This window comes from Ranitomeya variabilis, chromosome 7 (assembly GCF_051348905.1).
Source record: "Ranitomeya variabilis isolate aRanVar5 chromosome 7, aRanVar5.hap1, whole genome shotgun sequence".
NCBI classification, from domain to species: Eukaryota; Metazoa; Chordata; class Amphibia; order Anura; family Dendrobatidae; genus Ranitomeya; species Ranitomeya variabilis.
In genome coordinates this window covers 212,967,534-212,988,788 of record NC_135238.1, presented here as the reverse complement: position 1 = coordinate 212,988,788, position 21,255 = coordinate 212,967,534, and the positions used below count along the sequence as shown (strand labels likewise).

At 41.6% G+C, this 21,255-nt stretch overlaps 1 protein-coding gene across 1 annotated transcript in view; it reads right to left on the bottom strand.

Moving 5' to 3' along the window:
* Positions 1–617: 617 nt before the first annotated feature.
* Positions 618–21,255, bottom strand: part of FAP (fibroblast activation protein alpha) — a 114,250-nt gene continuing 93,612 nt past the window's right edge. Inside the window, exons 22-26 of the mRNA XM_077272828.1 lie at positions 13,835–13,934; positions 5,175–5,239; positions 3,140–3,212; positions 2,792–2,865; positions 618–940 (exon numbers count right to left, since the gene is read on the bottom strand). Coding sequence (XP_077128943.1) covers positions 845–940; positions 2,792–2,865; positions 3,140–3,212; positions 5,175–5,239; positions 13,835–13,934 — 408 coding nt within the window. The 3' untranslated portion in view covers positions 618–844. The remainder of the gene's footprint in view (positions 941–2,791; positions 2,866–3,139; positions 3,213–5,174; positions 5,240–13,834; positions 13,935–21,255) is intronic.

Here is a 21,255-nt window from a genome sequence, read left to right as displayed (position 1 = left end):
GGACCGAACAACCCCTTTAAAGACCATTGTCCACCTTCGCAAATAATATATTTTTAAATTGTTTATCTAACTTAGCGCTCTGCAAAAAGTAATAGAAATCTGTTAGAGCTCCTCCTCTGGATGGCTTTTTCCTCTCCTTCCTGACTCTCAGTTTTAGAGATAACAGGAGGGATGTGGAGATCTGCACAGATCTGCAATGCAAAGGTGGGAAAGTATCTAAGGTTCTATGAACAGAAAATAGGCTATAGACAGGGAGGAAAGTGCACGGGAAGATAATAATCACAGTATTGGAGCTACAGAAAAGCAAGTGAAGACAGCAGCACCATGGCCACACACAGACCTCACATCCAGCCTATATTACTGGGAGGGACACTCCCACAAGAGAAAAATCTGAAAATTGGATTAGAATGAACACTGCATATCAGGGGGGTGGAAAATTAATACAGAATGCAGACTAAAACTTAGTGGAGTTTTATTAACTAAAGGTAACCAGTATCACATGTAAAAAAAATCTTTTCACAGGACAAGGGTAGAAAATTCATGTAAAACTGTGATGGTTTTTCATTAATTAAAGAAATGAACGTTTATCCTGTATTAAAAAAAAGCAGCATCTCACACAAAGTTTCTATTATTTATTTAGCAGAAATAGTAGTTTTTGACCATATACATAATTCTATTATCTGAGTTGTATGGTGTAAGACAATGGGAACAGCAAAACAAAGAAAATTGACACAGGGAAGGCGTCCTGAAGATCTGTCCATACAGGGAATTATTAATTTGTCAAATTAGTCAACATCCAAAAATATAATATATTTGGGGAGGGGGTGTCAGTGACTATAACTCATCACAACGAAAAACATTTCTTAAGAAAGTGAGTCATGTGATTGTATAGATGTTTTCTTCCGGATCCACCAATTGAGTGATCCTTGTCTGTGTACCACTGGAGATAAAAAGATAATAAAAATACATGACATGAGAAGAACAATAGCACAGTACATAACTCTATGCTGCTGGTCATAATGTGTAGTATATTGAGATCTGTGATAGATAAGAAGAAGCCAACCATCTTCCTACCGCGCGGAATCCCAGTACCAGAGGCCCTAACTGTGTAAAATGCATTCATATGTACTGATTGGATCCCAAGGTTTGGGAACGTCCCTTGGGTGCAAGATAACTTCCCAGTGTCACTGCTATACAGAAAGTTCATGATATGACATACAGTAATGGTGTGGAACTGATTTAGCAAGCATGCGGTTAACTATTTAATAGAAGTATATGATCTAACTTCCGACTGCCGGGTTTTGGGCATATGGTTTAGATTTGGTTAAATGTTTTGTTGCTGTCTCAACATGTTTGATGGGGAAATAATTCCTTGGACCATTTAATCTATAATTTCCTATGTGCTGATTATGATGTAATTTATATGTTTGGTATGAGTAGAAAAACTAAGGGGGATTTTTCAGTTTTAAAGGTACCAATGATGGAGAAAGTGCAACAGATCTTGGCAAATCTGGGTTCTAGATCTCACTTTAGTTTACTTTAAAGTTTCAATAACTGTTACTGAAACTGGAAGTTGTGGTGCCTTTTTATATCCGGTATAAGTGCGGATGATAACTTCCAAACTCTTCTAATGTTACATTCTGTCAAAAAGCATTAAAAGTTAAAGTAGATTATTGCTTTGTCACAAAAATCCAGGTGTAGAACAAAGATTGGAGGCCGATCAACTCAATTTAAATCCTCTTGTTATCGTGCGTTCTGAACTTGCTGTATTCCTGACCAGTTTCTTGATTAACCCTGGACGCTGTCACGGATTTGACACTTGGACTGCTTTGACTTCTCTCTGCCTTTCATTCTGTTTGACCTTCTGGATTCTGAATCCGACTTTGTTGCTACCCTTGACTCTGGTTCTGCAGCAACCTGGAGGCCTTTGCAGACAAGTTCAGAACCCTGCAACTGTATTTTCAGAACCCAGACAACTTTGGTCTACATTCGAAAGATGAGGCAAACTTTAACTTAAAATCTGATTGCATCATATGATATGCAATTGCAATTGGAAACGTCACGTTATATATTGCTACATCTGTATATACATTGATTTGGCCAGTTGGCTGGTTGGATTCTGGACTTCTTTGCCTTTGATTCTGATCGATCTCCTGGATTCTAACTCCGTTGTCTTTGACGATGCATGGGGTCTGATTTTGTCCTTCTTCCTGCCTCTCTGACTCTGATGCAACCTGAAGGCCTATGCAGAGAATCCTAGAACCTTGGAACTGGGCTTGTAGCCAACTTGGTTCCCTATTTAACAGATGAGGCAAACTTTATTTTGAAATATGATGCATCATGTACAATTGGTAATATTTCTTCATATGTGTATTCATTGACTTGGCCAACTTGGTTCTGTACTGCCTGATTACCCTCAACCTTTGATTCTGGTTGACCTCATGGATTCTGTCTTGGTTATCCTTGATTGCGCATTTGGATCTGATTTTGTCCTTGTCTCTGACTCTCTGGTTCTGACTTAGGTTAAGGCACCCTGCAGAAAAGTCCAAATCAATGCAAACAGGGTTCCAAAATTCAGCCAACTTGGTCTATTCCCCTAAAGTACCATATGGTAGATGCTACATTTGTATACGCACTAACTTCCTTTAAATATCTCTCTAATGGGCCTGTATATGGCACTATTTGGCTCGTAACTGATACCTTACCCCATTCAGAAACATTATATTACATCACCATCTACCAGCAATAAATTATAGCCTTGACATAAAATCTTTAATATATGGGAATTTACCATTGCTTCAAAATCCACTTGGGCATCAACCAAAGCTTTGGAAATCTGAGCAGCTTGCTGGAAATGTACATTATCTACGAGGAAACACATAATCAAATATATTTGCTGACCATATCTAAAAATGGATAAATATTGGACAGTTTAGCCATGATGCATTAGGGCAAGATGACTATTGATAAAAACGATAACATCATCATCATCACAGCTTGAGAACCAGTATGGCATAAACACTTTTAAGTACTAGTGTCTATCAGAAACTAAGTAGTGTGCTTATTGCTAATCAAACAAAGTTATTCTCTGATTCTGCCTGATTGTTTGCCCTGTAGATTGGCTCTTGATAGCACCTACCATCTGCCGTTCCGTGAATGAGTAGGTAATCTACCTTCCTGAAATTCTCTGCCCTGGACATTACTGTTGAATTCTGAAAAAAAAAGGAAGAAGTAATTCATTAGACGTGATTTGTGATGCACAACTAATATAAAAAGGCTTTGTGTTTGGTGATGGCATTAACTCTTATGCAAGTCTATAAAATTATCTATTTTTGACAACACTTTAATTTGCCTTTGGAAACTTTAGATTAGAACATTACAATTTTTTCCACTGATTACGGTAAGCCAATTCATTGACTTTGGACGGATGTTTTGCATGTGGCAGGATCAAAAATGGCATATTATTATGAGCAGATAAGATCGGTTGAGAGACAATTAGGGCTTGCTCACACTTAGCACTTTTGCTTTTTTTCATATCCGTTTGCACTGTATGACCTGTGGGGTTTTTTTCTTAAAAATTTAGCACGTCAAATTTTTCAGTGACTTTTCTGCATTTTTCCCCATTGAGATCAATGATGTTGAGCAGCAAAAAAAAAGCATGAAAAAATGCAAAGAAAACAATTCAAACAGCATGTTAAAATGTGGAATTTTTGCTGCGTTTCTCTGTCGATTGTCGGTGGCCCAATACATCTAGACTGGCGTTGTTTAAGGTGGCCAAAATTTTAGAGGAGAACACCAAACGTCAAATAATTTTAACACATCCACCAGTTGCACCAAAATTACGCAACTTTTCAAAGTTTTGATGAATGGGGACAAAATTGTGGCCAAAAAATTACAGATATTCAACTTGCATTTTTTCTGTTATTCTTTTACACAATGGCCCGATTCAGCATTGTCTTTGCACTTTTTTTGTTGAGTCTTGTGTGTTTTGGACCTTTTTTTGCTTGAACCCTAATTAATTATTCTATTTGCTCCTTTTTAAGTCTATTTCATATGTGTTTGCCTGTTTTTTTTGTTTTTCGCATTGAGGGTGGAGTTTAGTGATTGGCTGAATCATCAATTGTAACTTTTTAAAAAGTCACAAAACTTGGCGCACTTTCACTCCAGTTCTCCTTGGTGTATTTTTGAGCATGCCAGCAATTTTGCATAATTTTTGCTACTTTTGGTGTCACAAGTCGCAAAAGCAGTTGAAGACAGGAAAAGAGCCCCTTTTTTTAACTTTTCGACGAATTCAGGAATTGCGTGCAACATTTTGATTAATTTGGCGCCAAAAATGGCAACTAATACCACAAGAAAAAAGCGACGTAGAAAATATAGATGATGAAATGAGGCCTATGTGCGAAACAACTAAACTAAGCTCAGTTGACACGTTGGCATTAAAACCCAACATGTGTTTACGTGTTATGAGTCTGACACTGACGCTTGGATTTCTTCTACGGAAGTATGCAGTGAGTGTGACATTTGCCATTTATTCAGACTAATCATCAGCTATTCCTTGCAGAAAAGGTAACGGGCAAATTATTTCTGTGACTAAACATAATCCATAGCATGGGGTTGCGGAAACTACATTTGAGATGAATCTTGGCACAAACTGAAAACATAAGCGGTGAAATCTTTAATGTGTGAATGGAGGCCAATTGGTATGGCTGACATCTGTGGAGAACTCCATTATCACCTGCCTTACTATCATTAAAGAGGCATGGAAGACATCTGTTTAAGCTGCATATTTCTAGAAATAAAAGAACGGCACGTGCTAGTCTCTTTATGGCCGGGGTGGTGAGGGTCTGTAATCACTGCTGCACCCTCGCGATGGCCGTGCCCTTGTCATAAAAAGCTAGTGGGGGACACTGAAAACTTCTGAACAGGAGTTTTGAAAAGTATGTATTTATTTTTTTCATTAGTCATGTGAAGCTTATACAAACAATTCCGAAAATTGAAAATCATATTAAGGAGTAATGTCAGTCTTCCAATCTGGGTTGTCATTACCGATTCCGTTGGTTTTAATGTCTAGTAATGTATTTTCTTAGTGATCCACCAGGGTTTGTTGCCAACCTTACCTACAATTCCCAAACTCACAAGCTAAGACGTCCTGCCGCCTTCCAATCCCTGAATACCTGATAATTTTGGAGGTTGTCTGCTTTGGTTGGAAGCCCCATGTATCGCTCTGTGTAGATGGATGCTGGAAGGAATGAGAAAGAGAAATAAAATGTGAACACGATGTTTCTAAATAAAGAGTAATCCAAATTACATCATGAAGAGTATAGCACTATGGCAGATGACCTTTTCTTCAAGCTACTTTTCCTAACTGCCTAATGACCCACAACTGTACTAGGAAGCAAAAAATCTTAAAGATATAGAAAGAGATAAAGTAAGCAGTTATAAACATGGGTTAACTGGTGCCAACAAATCTTCTACTGAGAAGTAAAACCGTCATCCACCCAAATATTTACACTTCCTTATCTCTTGATCTATCATCTCACCATTGGAGTGAGGAGCTGCCAGGTACCTTCAGAATCGCTTTCCATCTTGAAGGGTGCAGAGCTGCAAATGCTTTAACTCGGTGAAATTTATTGCATATGATATGAGACTACTGGAGAAAGCTAAGCCTGGAGCCTGGCTGTTTTCAAGAGTCCCATAGACAAAGCATAGAGGTTGAGCACGCACAGCTCTGCTCCTTTCATTCACACGTCCGTATAAAACACATACGTGAAAAACCGATACCGGTGTCATCAGTGTTTTCTATAAGTGTGCCATTAGTGAACCATCCGTGTTCTTCCGGTATGGATAAAGAAAGAATTAAATTACAAAGCTTCTCCCATACTTTGCAATGTTAAACACGTACGGCACACCGACAGCACGCGGATGCCGTCCGTGCGCTGTACGTGGTTTTCACGAACTTGCATTGCGTGCTGTCAGAAAAAAACGGATGTCTCCATGTGGTCCACACGGACACCCAATCCGTGTAAAAACACAGACATGTGAAGATCACCATAGGTTATAAAGGGTACGTGTGGTATTCATGAAGAATAAAGGATGCCACATGTACCGCAAACACGTACACGTGAAGGGGCCCCAAGACGGATCTGTGCAAATCCCTGTTTTCAGAACCCAGAGCCCTGTACTTGGGATCACGGGGGGGTTCCAGCTATCAGACCTGTAGCTATCAGTAACTTATCCCCTATCCTAAGGAAAGAAAGTAACTTACTATCTTGGCAATAATCATTTAATCATATTTTATCCTAATGCTGGAATGCTGATCAATCTGCAATGATCTGCAGGAAAAATCTGCAAATCCCTGTTCTTAGGATCCATAGCTCTGCTCTTAGGATAACTGGGGGATACAGGATAACTGATGATTTTGGAAATAAATCTATAAAATATTCTTTAAAAAAAAAAATAAAAGGATTATTCAAAGTAAAAAAAATTAATGTGTATGAACTATACGAGCATATAACTCGGGAGAGTGCTATCCGATGTTTTATCGGATGGCACTCGGTCCAATGTTATACTAAGGGGCAGTGTTTTTTTTCTACAGACCGAATCGGCCTATGGAAAAAATGCAAGTGGCTCCGCAAATTGGATCATGTGCACCCATTCAAGTCTATGGCTGCGTGTAAAACATCCGAATACACTCGAATGTCATTAGTGTGCCATCCGATTTAGGCGGACTCAGACAACGGAGAAGATGGAGAAATTAGGTTCTCCATCTTCTCTGCACTTGTGCTACAATTCTCTCATCCCAGGGAATCGGATCGCAGTAAGCTGACACTCTGATCAATCCCGGATCAGAGTTTGATCTGAGTGTCATTGGGATAATTGAGACGATTCTCTTTAATGAGAGGATCAACGCTTGTGTGAGCGAGCCCTAAGAATAAAAATCTCATTTAAAAGGTTTGTACCAATTCTGGAAGTTATACTCTATCCTCAGGAAGTTTAACTGCTGGGATCACCATCAATCCCAAGAACTAGGGTGCTCAAGAGCCCCATATGATTGGAGTGATGGTTGACCATGTTCACTGTGGCTAGATTCAGTCTTAATGTTATGACCCCAGTGGACAGGGTCTCAGAGGAACGTGTAAGTCTGCGAGATTCAAAAATCCAGCTCATAGGGCTGTGGTAACTGGGTTGACCAAATAGCTACTCCTAACGCCAACACTAGAAGTAGCCGGGGATCATGCCTACGGTGATCGCTAGATGACTCGCGCCAGCCGGAGAATCTAACTACCCCTAGGAGAAGAAAACAAAGACCTCTCTTGCCTCCAGAGAAAGGGACCCCAAAGCAAGATACAAGCCCCCCACAAATAATAACGGTGAGGTAAGAGGAAATGACAAACACAGAAATGAACCAGGTTCAGCAAAGAGAGGCCAGCTTACTAATAGCAGAATATAGCAAGATAACTTATCTGGTCAACAAAAACCCTATAAAAATCCACGCTGGAGATTCAAGAACCCCCGAACCGTCTAACGGTCCGGGGGGAGAACACCAGCTCCCTAGAGCTTCCAGCAAAGGTCAGGATACAGATTGGAACAAGCTGGACAAAAATACCAAACAAAACAAAAGCAAAAAGCAAGGAAGCAGACTTAGCTTGAAATACAGGAACCAGGATCATAGGACAAGAGCACAACAGATTAGCTCTGATTTCAACGATGCCAGGCATTGAACTGAAGGTCCAGGGAGCTTATATAGCAACGCCCCTGAACTAACGGCCCAGGTGAGGATATAGGAAAAGACAGAAGCTCCAGAGTCAAATCACTAGTGACCACTAGAGGGAGCAAAAAGCAAAATCACAACAGTACCCCCCCCTTAGTGAGGGGTCACCGAACCCTCACCACGACCACCAGGGCGATCAGGACGAGCGGCGTGAAAGGCACGAACTAAATCGGCCGCATGAACATCAGAGGCGACCACCCAGGAATTATCTTCCTGACCATAGCCCTTCCACTTGACCAGGTACTGAAGCCTCCACCTGGAGAGACGAGAATCCAAGATCTTCTCCACCACGTACTCCAACTCGCCCTCAACCAACACCGGAGCAGGAGGCTCAGCAGAAGGAACCACAGGCACAACGTACCGCCGCAACAAGGACCTATGAAACACGTTATGGATAGCAAACGACACAGGAAGATCCAGGCGAAAGGATACAGGATTAAGGATTTCCAATATCTTGTAAGGACCAATAAAACGAGGTTTAAATTTGGGAGAGGAAACCTTCATAGGAACAAAGCGGGAAGAAAGCCACACCAAATCCCCAACACGTAGTCGGGGACCCACACCGCGGCGGCGGTTGGCAAAGCGCTGAGCCCTCTCCTGTGACAACTTCAAGTTGTCCACCACAAGATTCCAGATCCGCTGCAACCTATCCACCACAGAATCCACCCCAGGGCAGTCAGAAGGTTCCACATGACCCGAAGAAAAACGAGGGTGGAAACCAGAGTTGCAGAAAAACGGCGAAACCAAGGTGGCGGAACTAGCCCGATTATTAAGGGCAAACTCAGCCAACGGCAAGAAGGTCACCCAATCGTCCTGATCAGCAGAGACAAAACACCTCAAATAAGCCTCCAAAGTCTGATTAGTTCGCTCTGTCTGTCCATTAGTCTGAGGATGGAAAGCAGACGAAAACGACAAGTCAATGCCCATCCTACTACAAAAGGATCGCCAGAATCTGGAAACGAACTGGGATCCTCTGTCTGACACAATATTCTCAGGGATGCCGTGCAAACGAACCACGTTCTGGAAAAACACAGGAACCAGATCGGAAGAGGAAGGCAGCTTAGGCAAAGGAACCAAATGGACCATCTTGGAGAAGCGATCACATATCACCCAGATAACAGACATGCCTTGAGACACCGGAAGATCAGAAATGAAATCCATGGAGATATGTGTCCAAGGTCTCTTAGGGACAGGCAAGGGCAAGAGCAACCCGCTGGCACGAGAACAGCAAGGCTTAGCTCGAGCACAAGTCCCACAGGACTGTACAAATGACCGCACATCCCTAGACAAGGAAGGCCACCAAAAGGATCTGGCCACCAGATCTCTGGTGCCAAAAATTCCTGGGTGACCTGCCAACACCGAGGAATGAACCTCGGAAATGACTCTGCTGGTCCACTTATCAGGCACAAACAGTCTGTCAGGTGGACAAGAATCAGGCCTATCAGCCTGAAATCTCTGCAACACACGTCGCAGATCTGGAGAAATAGCTGACAAGATAATACCATCCTTAAGAATACCAACAGGTTCAGCGACTCCAGGAGCATCAGGCACAAAGCTCCTGGAAAGAGCATCGGCCTTCACATTTTTTGAACCTGGTAAATACGAGACAACAAAGTCAAAACGGGAGAAAAACAATGACCAGCGGGCCTGTCTAGGATTCAGGCGTTTAGCAGACTCGAGATACATCAGATTTTTGTGATCAGTCAAGACCACCACACGATGCTTAGCACCCTCGAGCCAATGACGCCACTCCTCAAATGCCCATTTCATGGCCAACAACTCCCGATTGCCCACATCATAATTTCGCTCCGCAGGCGAAAACTTCCTAGAGAAAAAGGCGCAAGGTCTCATAACAGAGCAACCAGGGCCTCTCTGCGACAAAACGGCCCCTGCTCCAATCTCTGAAGCATCCACCTCAACCTGAAAGGGAAGCGAGACATCAGGCTGGCACAAAACAGGCGCCGAAGTAAACCGACGTTTCAACTCCTGGAAAGCCTCCACGGCAGCAGGAGCCCAATTAACCACATCGGAGCCCTTCTTGGTCATATCCGTCAAAGGTTTCACAATGCTAGAAAAGTTAGCGATAAAACGACGGTAGAAGTTAGCGAAACCCAAGAACTTCTGAAGACTCTTAACTGACGAGGGCTGAGTCCAATCAAGAATAGCTCGGACCTTGACTGGGTCCATCTCCACAGCAGAAGGGGAAAAAATGAACCCCAAAAAGGGAACCTTCTGTACACCAAAAAGACACTTTGAGCCCTTGACAAACAAAGAATTTTCACGCAAAATTTTAAAGACCATCCTGACCTGCTCCACATGCGAGTCCCAATCATCAGAAAAAACCAGAATATCATCCAGATAAACGATCAAAAATTTATCCAGATAGTTCCGGAAAATGTCATGCATAAAGGACTGAAAAACTGAAGGGGCATTAGAGAGCCCAAAAGGCATCACCAAGTACTCAAAATGACCTTCGGGCGTATTGAATGCGGTTTTCCATTCATCCCCTTGCTTAATGCGCACAAGGTTGTACGCACCACGAAGGTCTATCTTGGTAAACCACTTGGCACCTTTAATCCGGGCAAACAAGTCAGACAACAGCGGCAAAGGATACTGAAATTTGACAGTGATCTTATTTAAAAGCCGATAGTCAATACAAGGCCTCAAAGATCCGTCCTTTTTAGCCACAAAAAAGAATCCCGCACCAAGAGGGGAAGAAGACGGACGGATGTGTCCTTTCTCCAGAGACTCCTTGATATATGAACGCATAGCGGTATGTTCAGGTATCGACAGATTAAACAGTCTTCCCTTAGGAAATTTACTGCCTGGAATCAAATCTATTGCACAGTCACATTCCCTATGAGGAGGCAATGCACTGGACCTGGACTCGCTAAAGACATCCTGATAATCAGACAAATACTCAGGAACTTCCGAAGGCGTAGAAGAAGCAATAGACACAGGCAGGGAATCCTCATGAATACCACGACAGCCCCAACTAGACACTGACATAGCCTTCCAGTCAAGGACTGGATTATGGGTCTGTAACCATGGCAGCCCCAAAACAACCAAATCATGCATTTTATGTAGAACGAGAAAACGTATCACCTCGCGGTGTTCAGGAGTCATGCACATGGTAACCTGTGTCCAATACTGCGGTTTATTTTCTGCTAATGGCGTAGCATCAATACCCCTAAGAGGGATAGGATTTTCTAATGGTTCAAGAATAAAACCACAGCGCTTAGCAAATGAGAGATCCATAAGACTCAGGGCAGCACCTGAATCTACAAACGCCATGACAGGATAAGATGACAGTGAGCAAATCAAAGTTACAGACAGAATAAACTTAGGATGCAAATTACCAACGGTGACAGGACTAACAACCTTAGATATACGTTTAGAGCATGCTGAGATAACATGTGTAGAATCACCACAGTAGTAGCACAAGCCATTCCGGCGTCTATGAATTTTCCTCTCATTTCTAGTCAGGATTCTATCACATTGCATCAAATCAGGTGTCCGTTCAGACAACACCATGAGGGAATTTGCGGTTTTTCTATCACATTGCATCACATCAGGTGTCTGTGCAGACAACAACATGAGGGAATTTGCGGTTTTGCGCTCCCGCAACCGCCGGTCAATTTGAATAGCCAGGGACATGGTATCATTCAGACCTGTGGGAATGGGAAAACCCACCATAACATTCTTAATGGCCTCAGAAAGGCCATTTCTAAAATTAGCGGCCAGTGCACACTCGTTCCAATGTGTCAGCACGGACCATTTCCGAAATTTTTGGCAATACACCTCAGCCTCGTCCTGGCCCTGAGACATAGCCAGCAAGGCTTTCTCTGCCTGAATCTCAAGATTGGGTTCCTCATAAAGTAAACCGAGCGCCAGAAAAAACGCATCAATATCAGCCAATGCCGGATCTCCTGGCGCCAACGAAAAAGCCCAATCTTGAGGGTCACCCCGTAAGAATGAAATAACAATTTTTACTTGTTGAGCAGAGTCTCCAGACGAACAAGGTTTCAGGGACAAAAACAATTTACAATTATTCCTGAAATTCCTAAACTTAAATCGGTCTCCTGAAAACAGTTCAGGAATCGGAATCTTGGGTTCAGACCTAGGATTTCTGGTAACATAATCTTGTATACCCTGCACACGAGCGGCAAGCTGGTCCACACTTGTAATCAAGGTCTGGACATTCATGTCTGCAGCAATCACAAGCCACTCAAAGGTAAAGGGGAAAAGAAAAAAAAAAAAATGAGAGAGAGAAAAAAAAACTCAAAATTTTCTTTCTTATAATCCCACTTCTGCAATGCATTAAACATTTAATACTGGCCTGGCATACTGTTATGACCCCAGTGGACAGGGTCTCAGAGGAACGTGTAAGTCTGCGAGATTCAAAAATCCAGCTCATAGGGCTGTGGTAACTGGGTTGACCAAATAGCTACTCCTAACGCCAACACTAGAAGTAGCCGGGGATCATGCCTACGGTGATCGCTAGATGACTCGCGCCAGCCGGAGAATCTAACTACCCCTAGGAGAAGAAAACAAAGACCTCTCTTGCCTCCAGAGAAAGGGACCCCAAAGCAAGATACAAGCCCCCCACAAATAATAACGGTGAGGTAAGAGGAAATGACAAACACAGAAATGAACCAGGTTCAGCAAAGAGAGGCCAGCTTACTAATAGCAGAATATAGCAAGATAACTTATCTGGTCAACAAAAACCCTATAAAAATCCACGCTGGAGATTCAAGAACCCCCGAACCGTCTAACGGTCCGGGGGGAGAACACCAGCCCCCTAGAGCTTCCAGCAAAGGTCAGGATACAGATTGGAACAAGCTGGACAAAAATACCAAACAAAACAAAAGCAAAAAGCAAGGAAGCAGACTTAGCTTGAAATACAGGAACCAGGATCATAGGACAAGAGCACAACAGATTAGCTCTGATTTCAACGATGCCAGGCATTGAACTGAAGGTCCAGGGAGCTTATATAGCAACGCCCCTGAACTAACGGCCCAGGTGAGGATATAGGAAAAGACAGAAGCTCCAGAGTCAAATCACTAGTGACCACTAGAGGGAGCAAAAAGCAAAATCACAACACTTAATGAGCGTGCTGAAGACGAGCCGATGTAGTGCTCAGCTATCTACAGTGGTCCCATGAAGAATGAATGGAACAGTAGGGTTCATGATTGACCACCGATCTATTCATACAGGACGATAAAGAGCTTTGATCAGTGGGGGTCCCAGCGGAATGACCCACAGCAATCGGAAAGTTATTAAATCAAGGAATAGGGGATAACTTCTAAACTTAGTAGAAGTCCTTCAACATCTTGAAAAAATTTACAACAGCAACGACACCTGCTGTCTACTTTTTAACTTGCTAGGATTAAAATCTGACTAATATAAGCAAGATACAATCCCAGAGACATGTAAGGCAGATTATTGACTTTGAACTGTTCAACTCTAAGGGAATTTGGGAATAGAGAGATCATAAACTGTCTCTTTTGATCTAGCACGTTACTTATATACTGCTTTCCCTAGTTTCATCCTTACTATATGATTGTGCAATCGGTATTATTGAATATATATTGTACTATCTCTTGTATATGACTAATGGTGTGTAAATTGTTACCAGTCATTTACCATAATTGATGTTATTCATTTGAATTCAATCTTTGGCCAATTGTCAGACCTATAGACCTACTGTTATTTGGCTTTAGGCTTTCCGCCTTTTCATCTTATCTTGTATTTCACCTTTTTGGACCTTGATGTATATTTTAGAACTGTGTTTTTATATCAATAAACATTTTCAATTTTTAAATAACCCTCTTTTGGTGATCATGGTTTACTCTAGTGTACATCATGTGTAGGAGTACTTCTTTACCCTAGATGCTAAGTGGGGGGAACACTTTATTGTAAGGGATTGTTTCCAGCCCAGGTTACTATTCTTTTGTGTCTTCTCTTTTCCTTGATAAATTGATTATTGACAACGTCTATTAGAATGACATAATACGGTAGATTTACATATATGATTTACATATAGCAGGATGGTTTACTTACCATAAAATTCCCAATTAGAAACAGGAGCGACAGCCATACCACATTTAAACAGGCCCGTACCCTGGCCAAGGACCATGGATGTTACATAACCACCATATGACTGAGGAAAGAATAACACGGCGGTAAGTAACATCGATGATAGATTACAACACTAATGAATAAGTCCTAAGGTAAAACACTGATAAAGTTGCCCCGATGCCTTTAAATAAAGAAAGAACTTGTGGTACAATTCTTAGGTGCTCTATAATTCCTAAGGAAAGACGCAAAACTAATGTTAAGGACGCTCCAATAAACTCAACTCCAGTGCAAAAATTTTAGGAGAACATCCTCAAGCCAGAGAAGTCAATGCGGTAAACGGAATGACTCTTATTCCATCTCGGACCTGTTTTGAGAAGTGGGAAGTAATTCTGGCCACGGGAATCTTCTGGACCCAAGAGCCCTGTATTATACGTGAAGACTTTCAATAGGTTTTTAATACAAAATAGGCTTTTATTAGAAAGCAAATCAGAAGGAAAGTCTTTCCTACAGACGTTGCTGTTAATCTTGGTAAATTAAAGGATGATTGTCATATGATATATGTTCAAGGTATAACTATAGGTGCAGGGATTGCAATCTCACCCGGGCCCTGGAGCCTAGAGGGACACAAAAAGTCCCTTTGGCCAATATGAAAATATCATTACTATTAAAGACCTACAGTAATTGGGGGCACTGTTGGAGTTTTTCGATTGGGGCCCACGAGCTTCAAGTTACCCCACTATATATGTTGTTCATATAGACAGGTGTCTACTTCAGTTAGGGGAATGGGTCCAATTTATCATTGGCATTTGAAATGCTCCATGCAGAGTTTCAAAAGTAATTTAAGGGGTTGTCTCGAGTCATTCAGAAGAGTTACTCATCGGTAGTTCACAGACGAAATACCAAATGTGGCCCCCCCTTCATTTAACTGTTATTGAATGTCAATAATAAAAAGGACTAACAACACATAAAACACACAACACACAGCAAAGAGTGATGGTCCTGGACTATCCCTATAAAATTCTCACGTATGTTCCTGCCCACCAGCGGAGGTTGGCACCCTTGATATGCGACATTTGTGCCCCGACTCCTCGATGGACAGCCGCCGAAGAGCAGGGGCACCAATGTCGCATATCAAGGGTGCCATCCTCCATGGGTAGGCAGGAACATAGGTGAGAATTTTATATGGATAGTCCAGGATCATCACTCTTTGCTGTGTGATTTACATGCTGTTAGTCCCTTTTATTATTGACATTCAATAAAAGTTATATTTTAATAATCTATTATTTTGGGGGGTCTTCCCATGTGAGCCATTATAGATAGACCATGACCTTTTCTGATTAAGTATAAACATTTTTTTTACCCCCCTCCTCCATTTTATTTCCAAAATGTTCACAGCAGGTCTGATGCATTTTTTTTCGGAATTGAGGAGCTTTCCCAGCTAGTACTGCAGCGAGAGGCAGCTGGACAAGATTATAGAATAATTACACTTATTGTAGACTTTTTGGAGCAAGGGAAGAAAAAATTGAGATGCTAGATTCTAGTATAGAAGAAAAAATATTATGCAGATGGACTAAAAGACAGGAGTAACATATTATACACAAGGCTCTGTATGGATGCTCTGAATCTACAGGCGTGGGCCATAGTCATAGAAATTGATATTTTAGGTACTTAGGTGGTTTAGTTAGAAGGGGGCTGGCTTAGCTATTGAAAGAAACAGCCAACCAGCCCCCTTCACGCAACACTGGTCAGGTGCTGACATAGGAAAAGCTGTCCTTCGTCTGACACAAACAGAAAGAGGACCTGCCAAGATCCAAGACCAGAACTTATAGCTGAAGAACGGGCCACTTTTCACATGTGAACTATATTAGTAAGTTGTATAATTTGCTAATCTAAGCACATTTAGGTACAATTTGTTTTAGCTGGACATCCCCTAAAAGTGATTTTCAAAAATAATCTTTTTTTTTTTCATGATTTTTGGATCATCTTGCACATTATGCATAGATATGAAGTAAACATCCTTATCGCGTTGGACTTGTTTTCTGCATCCAGATTCAACTTGCTTTTCCAAAACTTTATTTTCTCAATGTAAATCAAGTTTTTGCAATTGCTTGATTTGAAAGCAAATAAATGTTTTCTGCTCCATTTTATATATATATGTATTTTCCACTTTAACCATTTCATGATTAATCTCAACAATCTAAAAATGAAAAACTAATGTCTCACCAAATTCCAGGAGCTTATAAAGCCACTATTGCCTTGAACAAAGTGCAATGATTTACTACCTCTTCACTGTATGTCATGCAGTAAACCAAGTAAAACATTGTTAATCTCTGAGTGTTACATCAATCCGTATGAGGCCTTTGGCACTAGTTAAGCAAAGTACACAAGCTAAAGAGTAGCCTTATTTCTATCATTTTAAAAAAAAAAGTTCTTTACAGTAATGGAGAGCAATATTTCTGTCCATCATGTTGTTCAAAATTTAGCAAAAATAATTAAATGGATTGATCGGATTCTGAGCATTGATGGCATTTTGGGGGACTTTAACGGGTGTGAGGGATCAGCTCTGTGGTAGACGCTGGTTCACACACAAGATTTCCGTTTGTCCATTCAAAATAAATGGGCGGTTTATTAAATGTCAATAAACCGTCAGGTTTAACAAAATAAAACAGCCTCTTCTGGGTATAAAAGGTATAACAGAACAAAAATGGAAAATAACTAGTGATGAGCGAGTGTGCTCGTTACTCGGGTTTTCCAAGCATGCTTGGGTGGTCTCCGAGTATCTTGGGCGTGCTCGTAGATTATGTTTGAGTCCTCGCAGCTGCATGATTTGCGGCTGCTAGACAGCCTGAATACATGCAGGTATTGCCTGCTTGTTAGGGAATCCACACATGTATTCAGGCTGTCTAGCAGCCGCAAATCATGTAGCTGTGGGGACACAAACATAATCTACGAACACGCCCAAAATACTCAGAGAACACCCAAGCATGCTCGGAAAACATGAGTAACGAGCACACTCGCTCATCGCTAAAAGTAATCATTCCATATAGAGCACGGGCTCACCCATTTAAACATTAAACTTTCACTCTCATACTCAAGCAGAGTCTGACCAGCGCATACAAGGCCTCCTCACCTTGCACACACCCAGACATAGTAAGACATCACCAGCTGCCTTAAATTGGCCATTCCAAGACCTGGACTGGAGGAAAGTGAGCAGCTGATCCCACCCAGCTTTTTCAGCTGCTCTTAAAACCTGGACCCATAATTCAGGCCAATTAAAACACCTCTCAGCACAGTGTGTGCTGGAGCCTGCTTCTCCGGGTCCTACATCACCGAGGCTTGGCACCTCGGGGACACATACCTCCCGTCCAAGACATGTCAAGCTGCCAATTTACAAGGGAGTACTGAATAATATAAATGGCATGACCTACCAGCATGTGAACGCTGCAGCCAATCATTCCACACAAGGGTTACATGCCAACCTTTTGGGCACCATCCTTGAGGCCAGCAATTGGGTGTATTATTACTGCTGCCATACAACCAAAGATCAATGAAGGTCTACAGATGTTTTTCTTTCTTTCTTTTCTTTTTGTGTTTCAGATTTTCTTTTTAACTCTGACACAATGACTTTTATATCTATAGCTTCTTCTTGGTATAGGTCATTAACAATTGATTGGTGTGTTGGTTCATACTCTACGTAACTCACCAAAGAAGGGGCCGTGACTCAAACATGAGTGGAACTGATTTGTAGTCAGTTGCGCCAATGATATACAGGGCATGTCTGTGTGGGTAACCAACAAAGTGGATGCAGGGCTTCACTAATTGGCAGAATAAAATATTAATGGTCAGCCATAAGGATAGGCCATCAATATTCAAGTACCGTACTTTTAAGACCCATTAAAAATAAGTTAAATTTAGGGCTTTAAAGTCTGTAAATCTTTCTTAATTTTCCAAAATTCTAAATGCATTATATCTATATAGAAAAAGCTGTTCAGATCTTTCCTGAAGCCATAAAGTAGGATGAAATGCAGAATAATAAATATTACACTTTTTATACTCTTCACTTTCATTCACTAATCGAAATGATCCATGAATGATCTATGAAATATCACTAGTAATAATATTATGTGCATCCTTAGACGTGAAAATTTAGTTAAATTTAGAAAAATTGTAGGAAATTTTTCACCTATAGATAAGCCACTTTTCCAGCTCATGTACTCTTCTACGCCTTCCTACTTTGAAGCAATGTGTTCCTATACGTTGTGGGAGAATACCTGGGAAAGGTCTCCCCGTTTTCCAGTAGCCTCCAGGAGATTTGAGTAAAATTGGCAAGTCGGTTTATTTTGCATACATACAACAGCAGTAACACTGATTACTTTTCCCCATTCCACAGGGATCCATCAAGTATGTACGAAGAATGCATAAGTTATTGTGTGGGATCGGAGATAACAAACCTTAGGATGGAAAAGGACTATATAGTCCCATGAAGTTTCCACTAAAAGTAAATAATGGAGTCCAAATGGAGGTAGGGAATCAAGTCCAAATCATATGTGTAATGCTGCCATCATGCAGTATAGCGCAACCCTCACAAGGGGGTGCTGGTAGAGTAAGAAAGGTTGCACTCACAGCGTAGCACCACTGTGCAGGCAGTGCGGGTGCCACCAAGTGGCGAGAGAGTGGTCAGACGAGCCGGGTCAGAAATGGTCAGTACCAGAGGAAACAGCTACACACGTGGTCAAGTACAAGCCAGAGAAGTTGGAGCCAGACGGTAGCAGAGATACCGGAAATGTGAGACAGTATAACAAGTCAGAGGTCTAGCCGGGTCTGATACCAGAGGTCATAGCACGGGGGACAAAACACTCAGACAAGTGGGGTAGCAGGAATGGGAAGACACGGGAACTGCGCAAACAGGCAGAGGACAAATCAGGGAGTAATGGGGTCAGCTGCTTGAGCCTGGGCAGGAACTATAACTGACACTGCCTGCAGATGGCAGCGGGCTGAAATAGCCAAAGAGACCTCAAAACAAGGCAAAGAAGATTAACCCCCGCATGACCAGACCGGGGAGAGAATAGCAAGAAACAAACCCCGGCCTGGATCATGACAATATGTTTGGGCCTATTTATGACTTTGGGGATATATGGTAGGAGTATTCCCTGACATATGACTCCAATGAACACATGCAGTGACATAAGGCGGCCATCGACTCCCATAGAAAAATAAAATGTTTGCAGTGGGTTATATGTCTCCCTCTGTATAGGAAAGATCAGAAACACTGCTTAATTTGTTCGTCATATGAGAACAACACATCCATACTTTTATTACATTCTGCTAAGTATTTAATATACTACAAACTGTAACAATTATCAATATACTTCAGTAAAAGGGAAACCATAATGTTGTAAATGTTATTACGTCAGGATTAACACAGCAGATATAAACTATGTTACAAGCTCCAGCACTGTCCAAAGTACTAGGATAATCTCTGTAAATTGGGATAAATAGGTTCATAAAACTAAACAGCTCATGTCCTGGAGAAACTTTATAATAAAGGAAATCCACATTTAGAAACAAAAATAAGATGTTTAATGGAAGAACACATTGGGTTTGCCATTTACCTCTGATAGGGGTCATCTCAATCAACCTGCCCATACACATGCACGCTCACCTCGGCCCAAGACAAGGACGGAGGAAGGCCTTGGTTTGTGACTTTCTCCCAAAAATGAATGCATCTGGGAAAATGACCTAATCTTCCCCATCAGAGGGGAATCAAAAGACTCCTAAAAGAAGTGGTTGGCAGGTCCAGCCAAAACCATAGAGTCTGAGCAATATACTTCTAATGTGTACATCTGGCGTGTGTACACTGCAAACATCATCTAAAATCACCACCAAGGCTTGGTTATCTTATCACACCTTCTGCAGAGCAGCAGATAATCTCCCAGAATGGTCTTTTTTTATCTCATTCCTTTCCTAGATATGTTAAATACAAAGTTTTGTGATGTTGAAGTTTGATTTGCATTTATATTCCAAGGCATGTGAAAGGTATTACGTACTGTAAGATTTATAGCAGTGTGACTGTACATTTTTTTAAAGTGTACCTGAAATTTCACCTAAAACCAGAGTAAAAGCCTGGTCTTGTGGCTCTCATTCACTACAGCAGAGTTTCCCTACCGGTTGCAAAGCTACAACTCTCATCATGCCCTGATTGTCGTCATCTGTCAGGGCATGATGAGAAATACACTTCACAAGTTCAATACGTACAAAAACTGTTCCTATTCCCATGCTCTTGAAGTTGCTATCCACTCTTTTCAAATTGGTATTTTTCATTGTCATGGTCATTCTGCCAGCACTGTAGGTGCTGAAACCTCGGTTAGTGCACATTGTGCTCTGCCATTGCCCAATTGCTCGTCTGTCCTCAACTATAACCTCACCACTCTTTTATGCCCGTATACAAATTGACTAATTGGAGAATAGAACCATAGAGACGAAGACAACATCCTACTTCCAGCAAGGAGATGAAGACCCACCCCACTTTCTGTAATCCATCTCAATTTAACCTCTTTCCTCTACATGATGTACTGTTCCATCTTTTAGTGAGTGCGGGTGCATTATACCACTATGGGATGCATTTTATTATGGGGTGCATTATACTACCATGGGGCTGCATTATACTATGGGGGTGCATTATATTGCTATGGGGCTGCATTATACTATGGGGTGCATTATACCACTATGGGGATGCATTATACTGCTATGGGGCTGCATTATACTATGGGGTGCATTATGCCACTATGGGGGTGCATTATATTATGGTGTAAATTATACCCCAATGGGGGTACATTATACCACTATGGGAGTGCATTTTATTATGGGGTGCATTATACTACCATGGGGCTGCATTATACTATGGGGGTGCATTATATTGCTATGGGGCTGCATTATACTATGGGGTTTATTATACCACTATGGGGGTGCATTATACTGCTATGAGGCTGCATTATTCTATGGGGTGCTTTATGCCACTATGGGGGTGCATTATACTATGGTGTAAATTATACCCCAATGGGGGTACATTATACCACTATGGGAGTGCATTATTCCACTATGGAGGTGCATTATACTATTGGGTGCATTATACCGCTATGGGGCTGCAATATATTACTATATACAGTACGACTATGGGGCTGCATTATACTATTATGGATGAATATGGGGGCAATATGGAGAGACATGGGGCAGAATGGTAGGACATGTGGGGTCCAGAATGTGAGATATTATTACTGTTGGGGCCAATTAAAGGATATTATTTTTGAGGATACTGTTTTCAGTGTGGGGGAAGAGAGATCCTGTTACTGTGCATGGCGACATGGTCGCTTTTCTATTTCATCTGGCGTAGTGCAGAGGTGGGA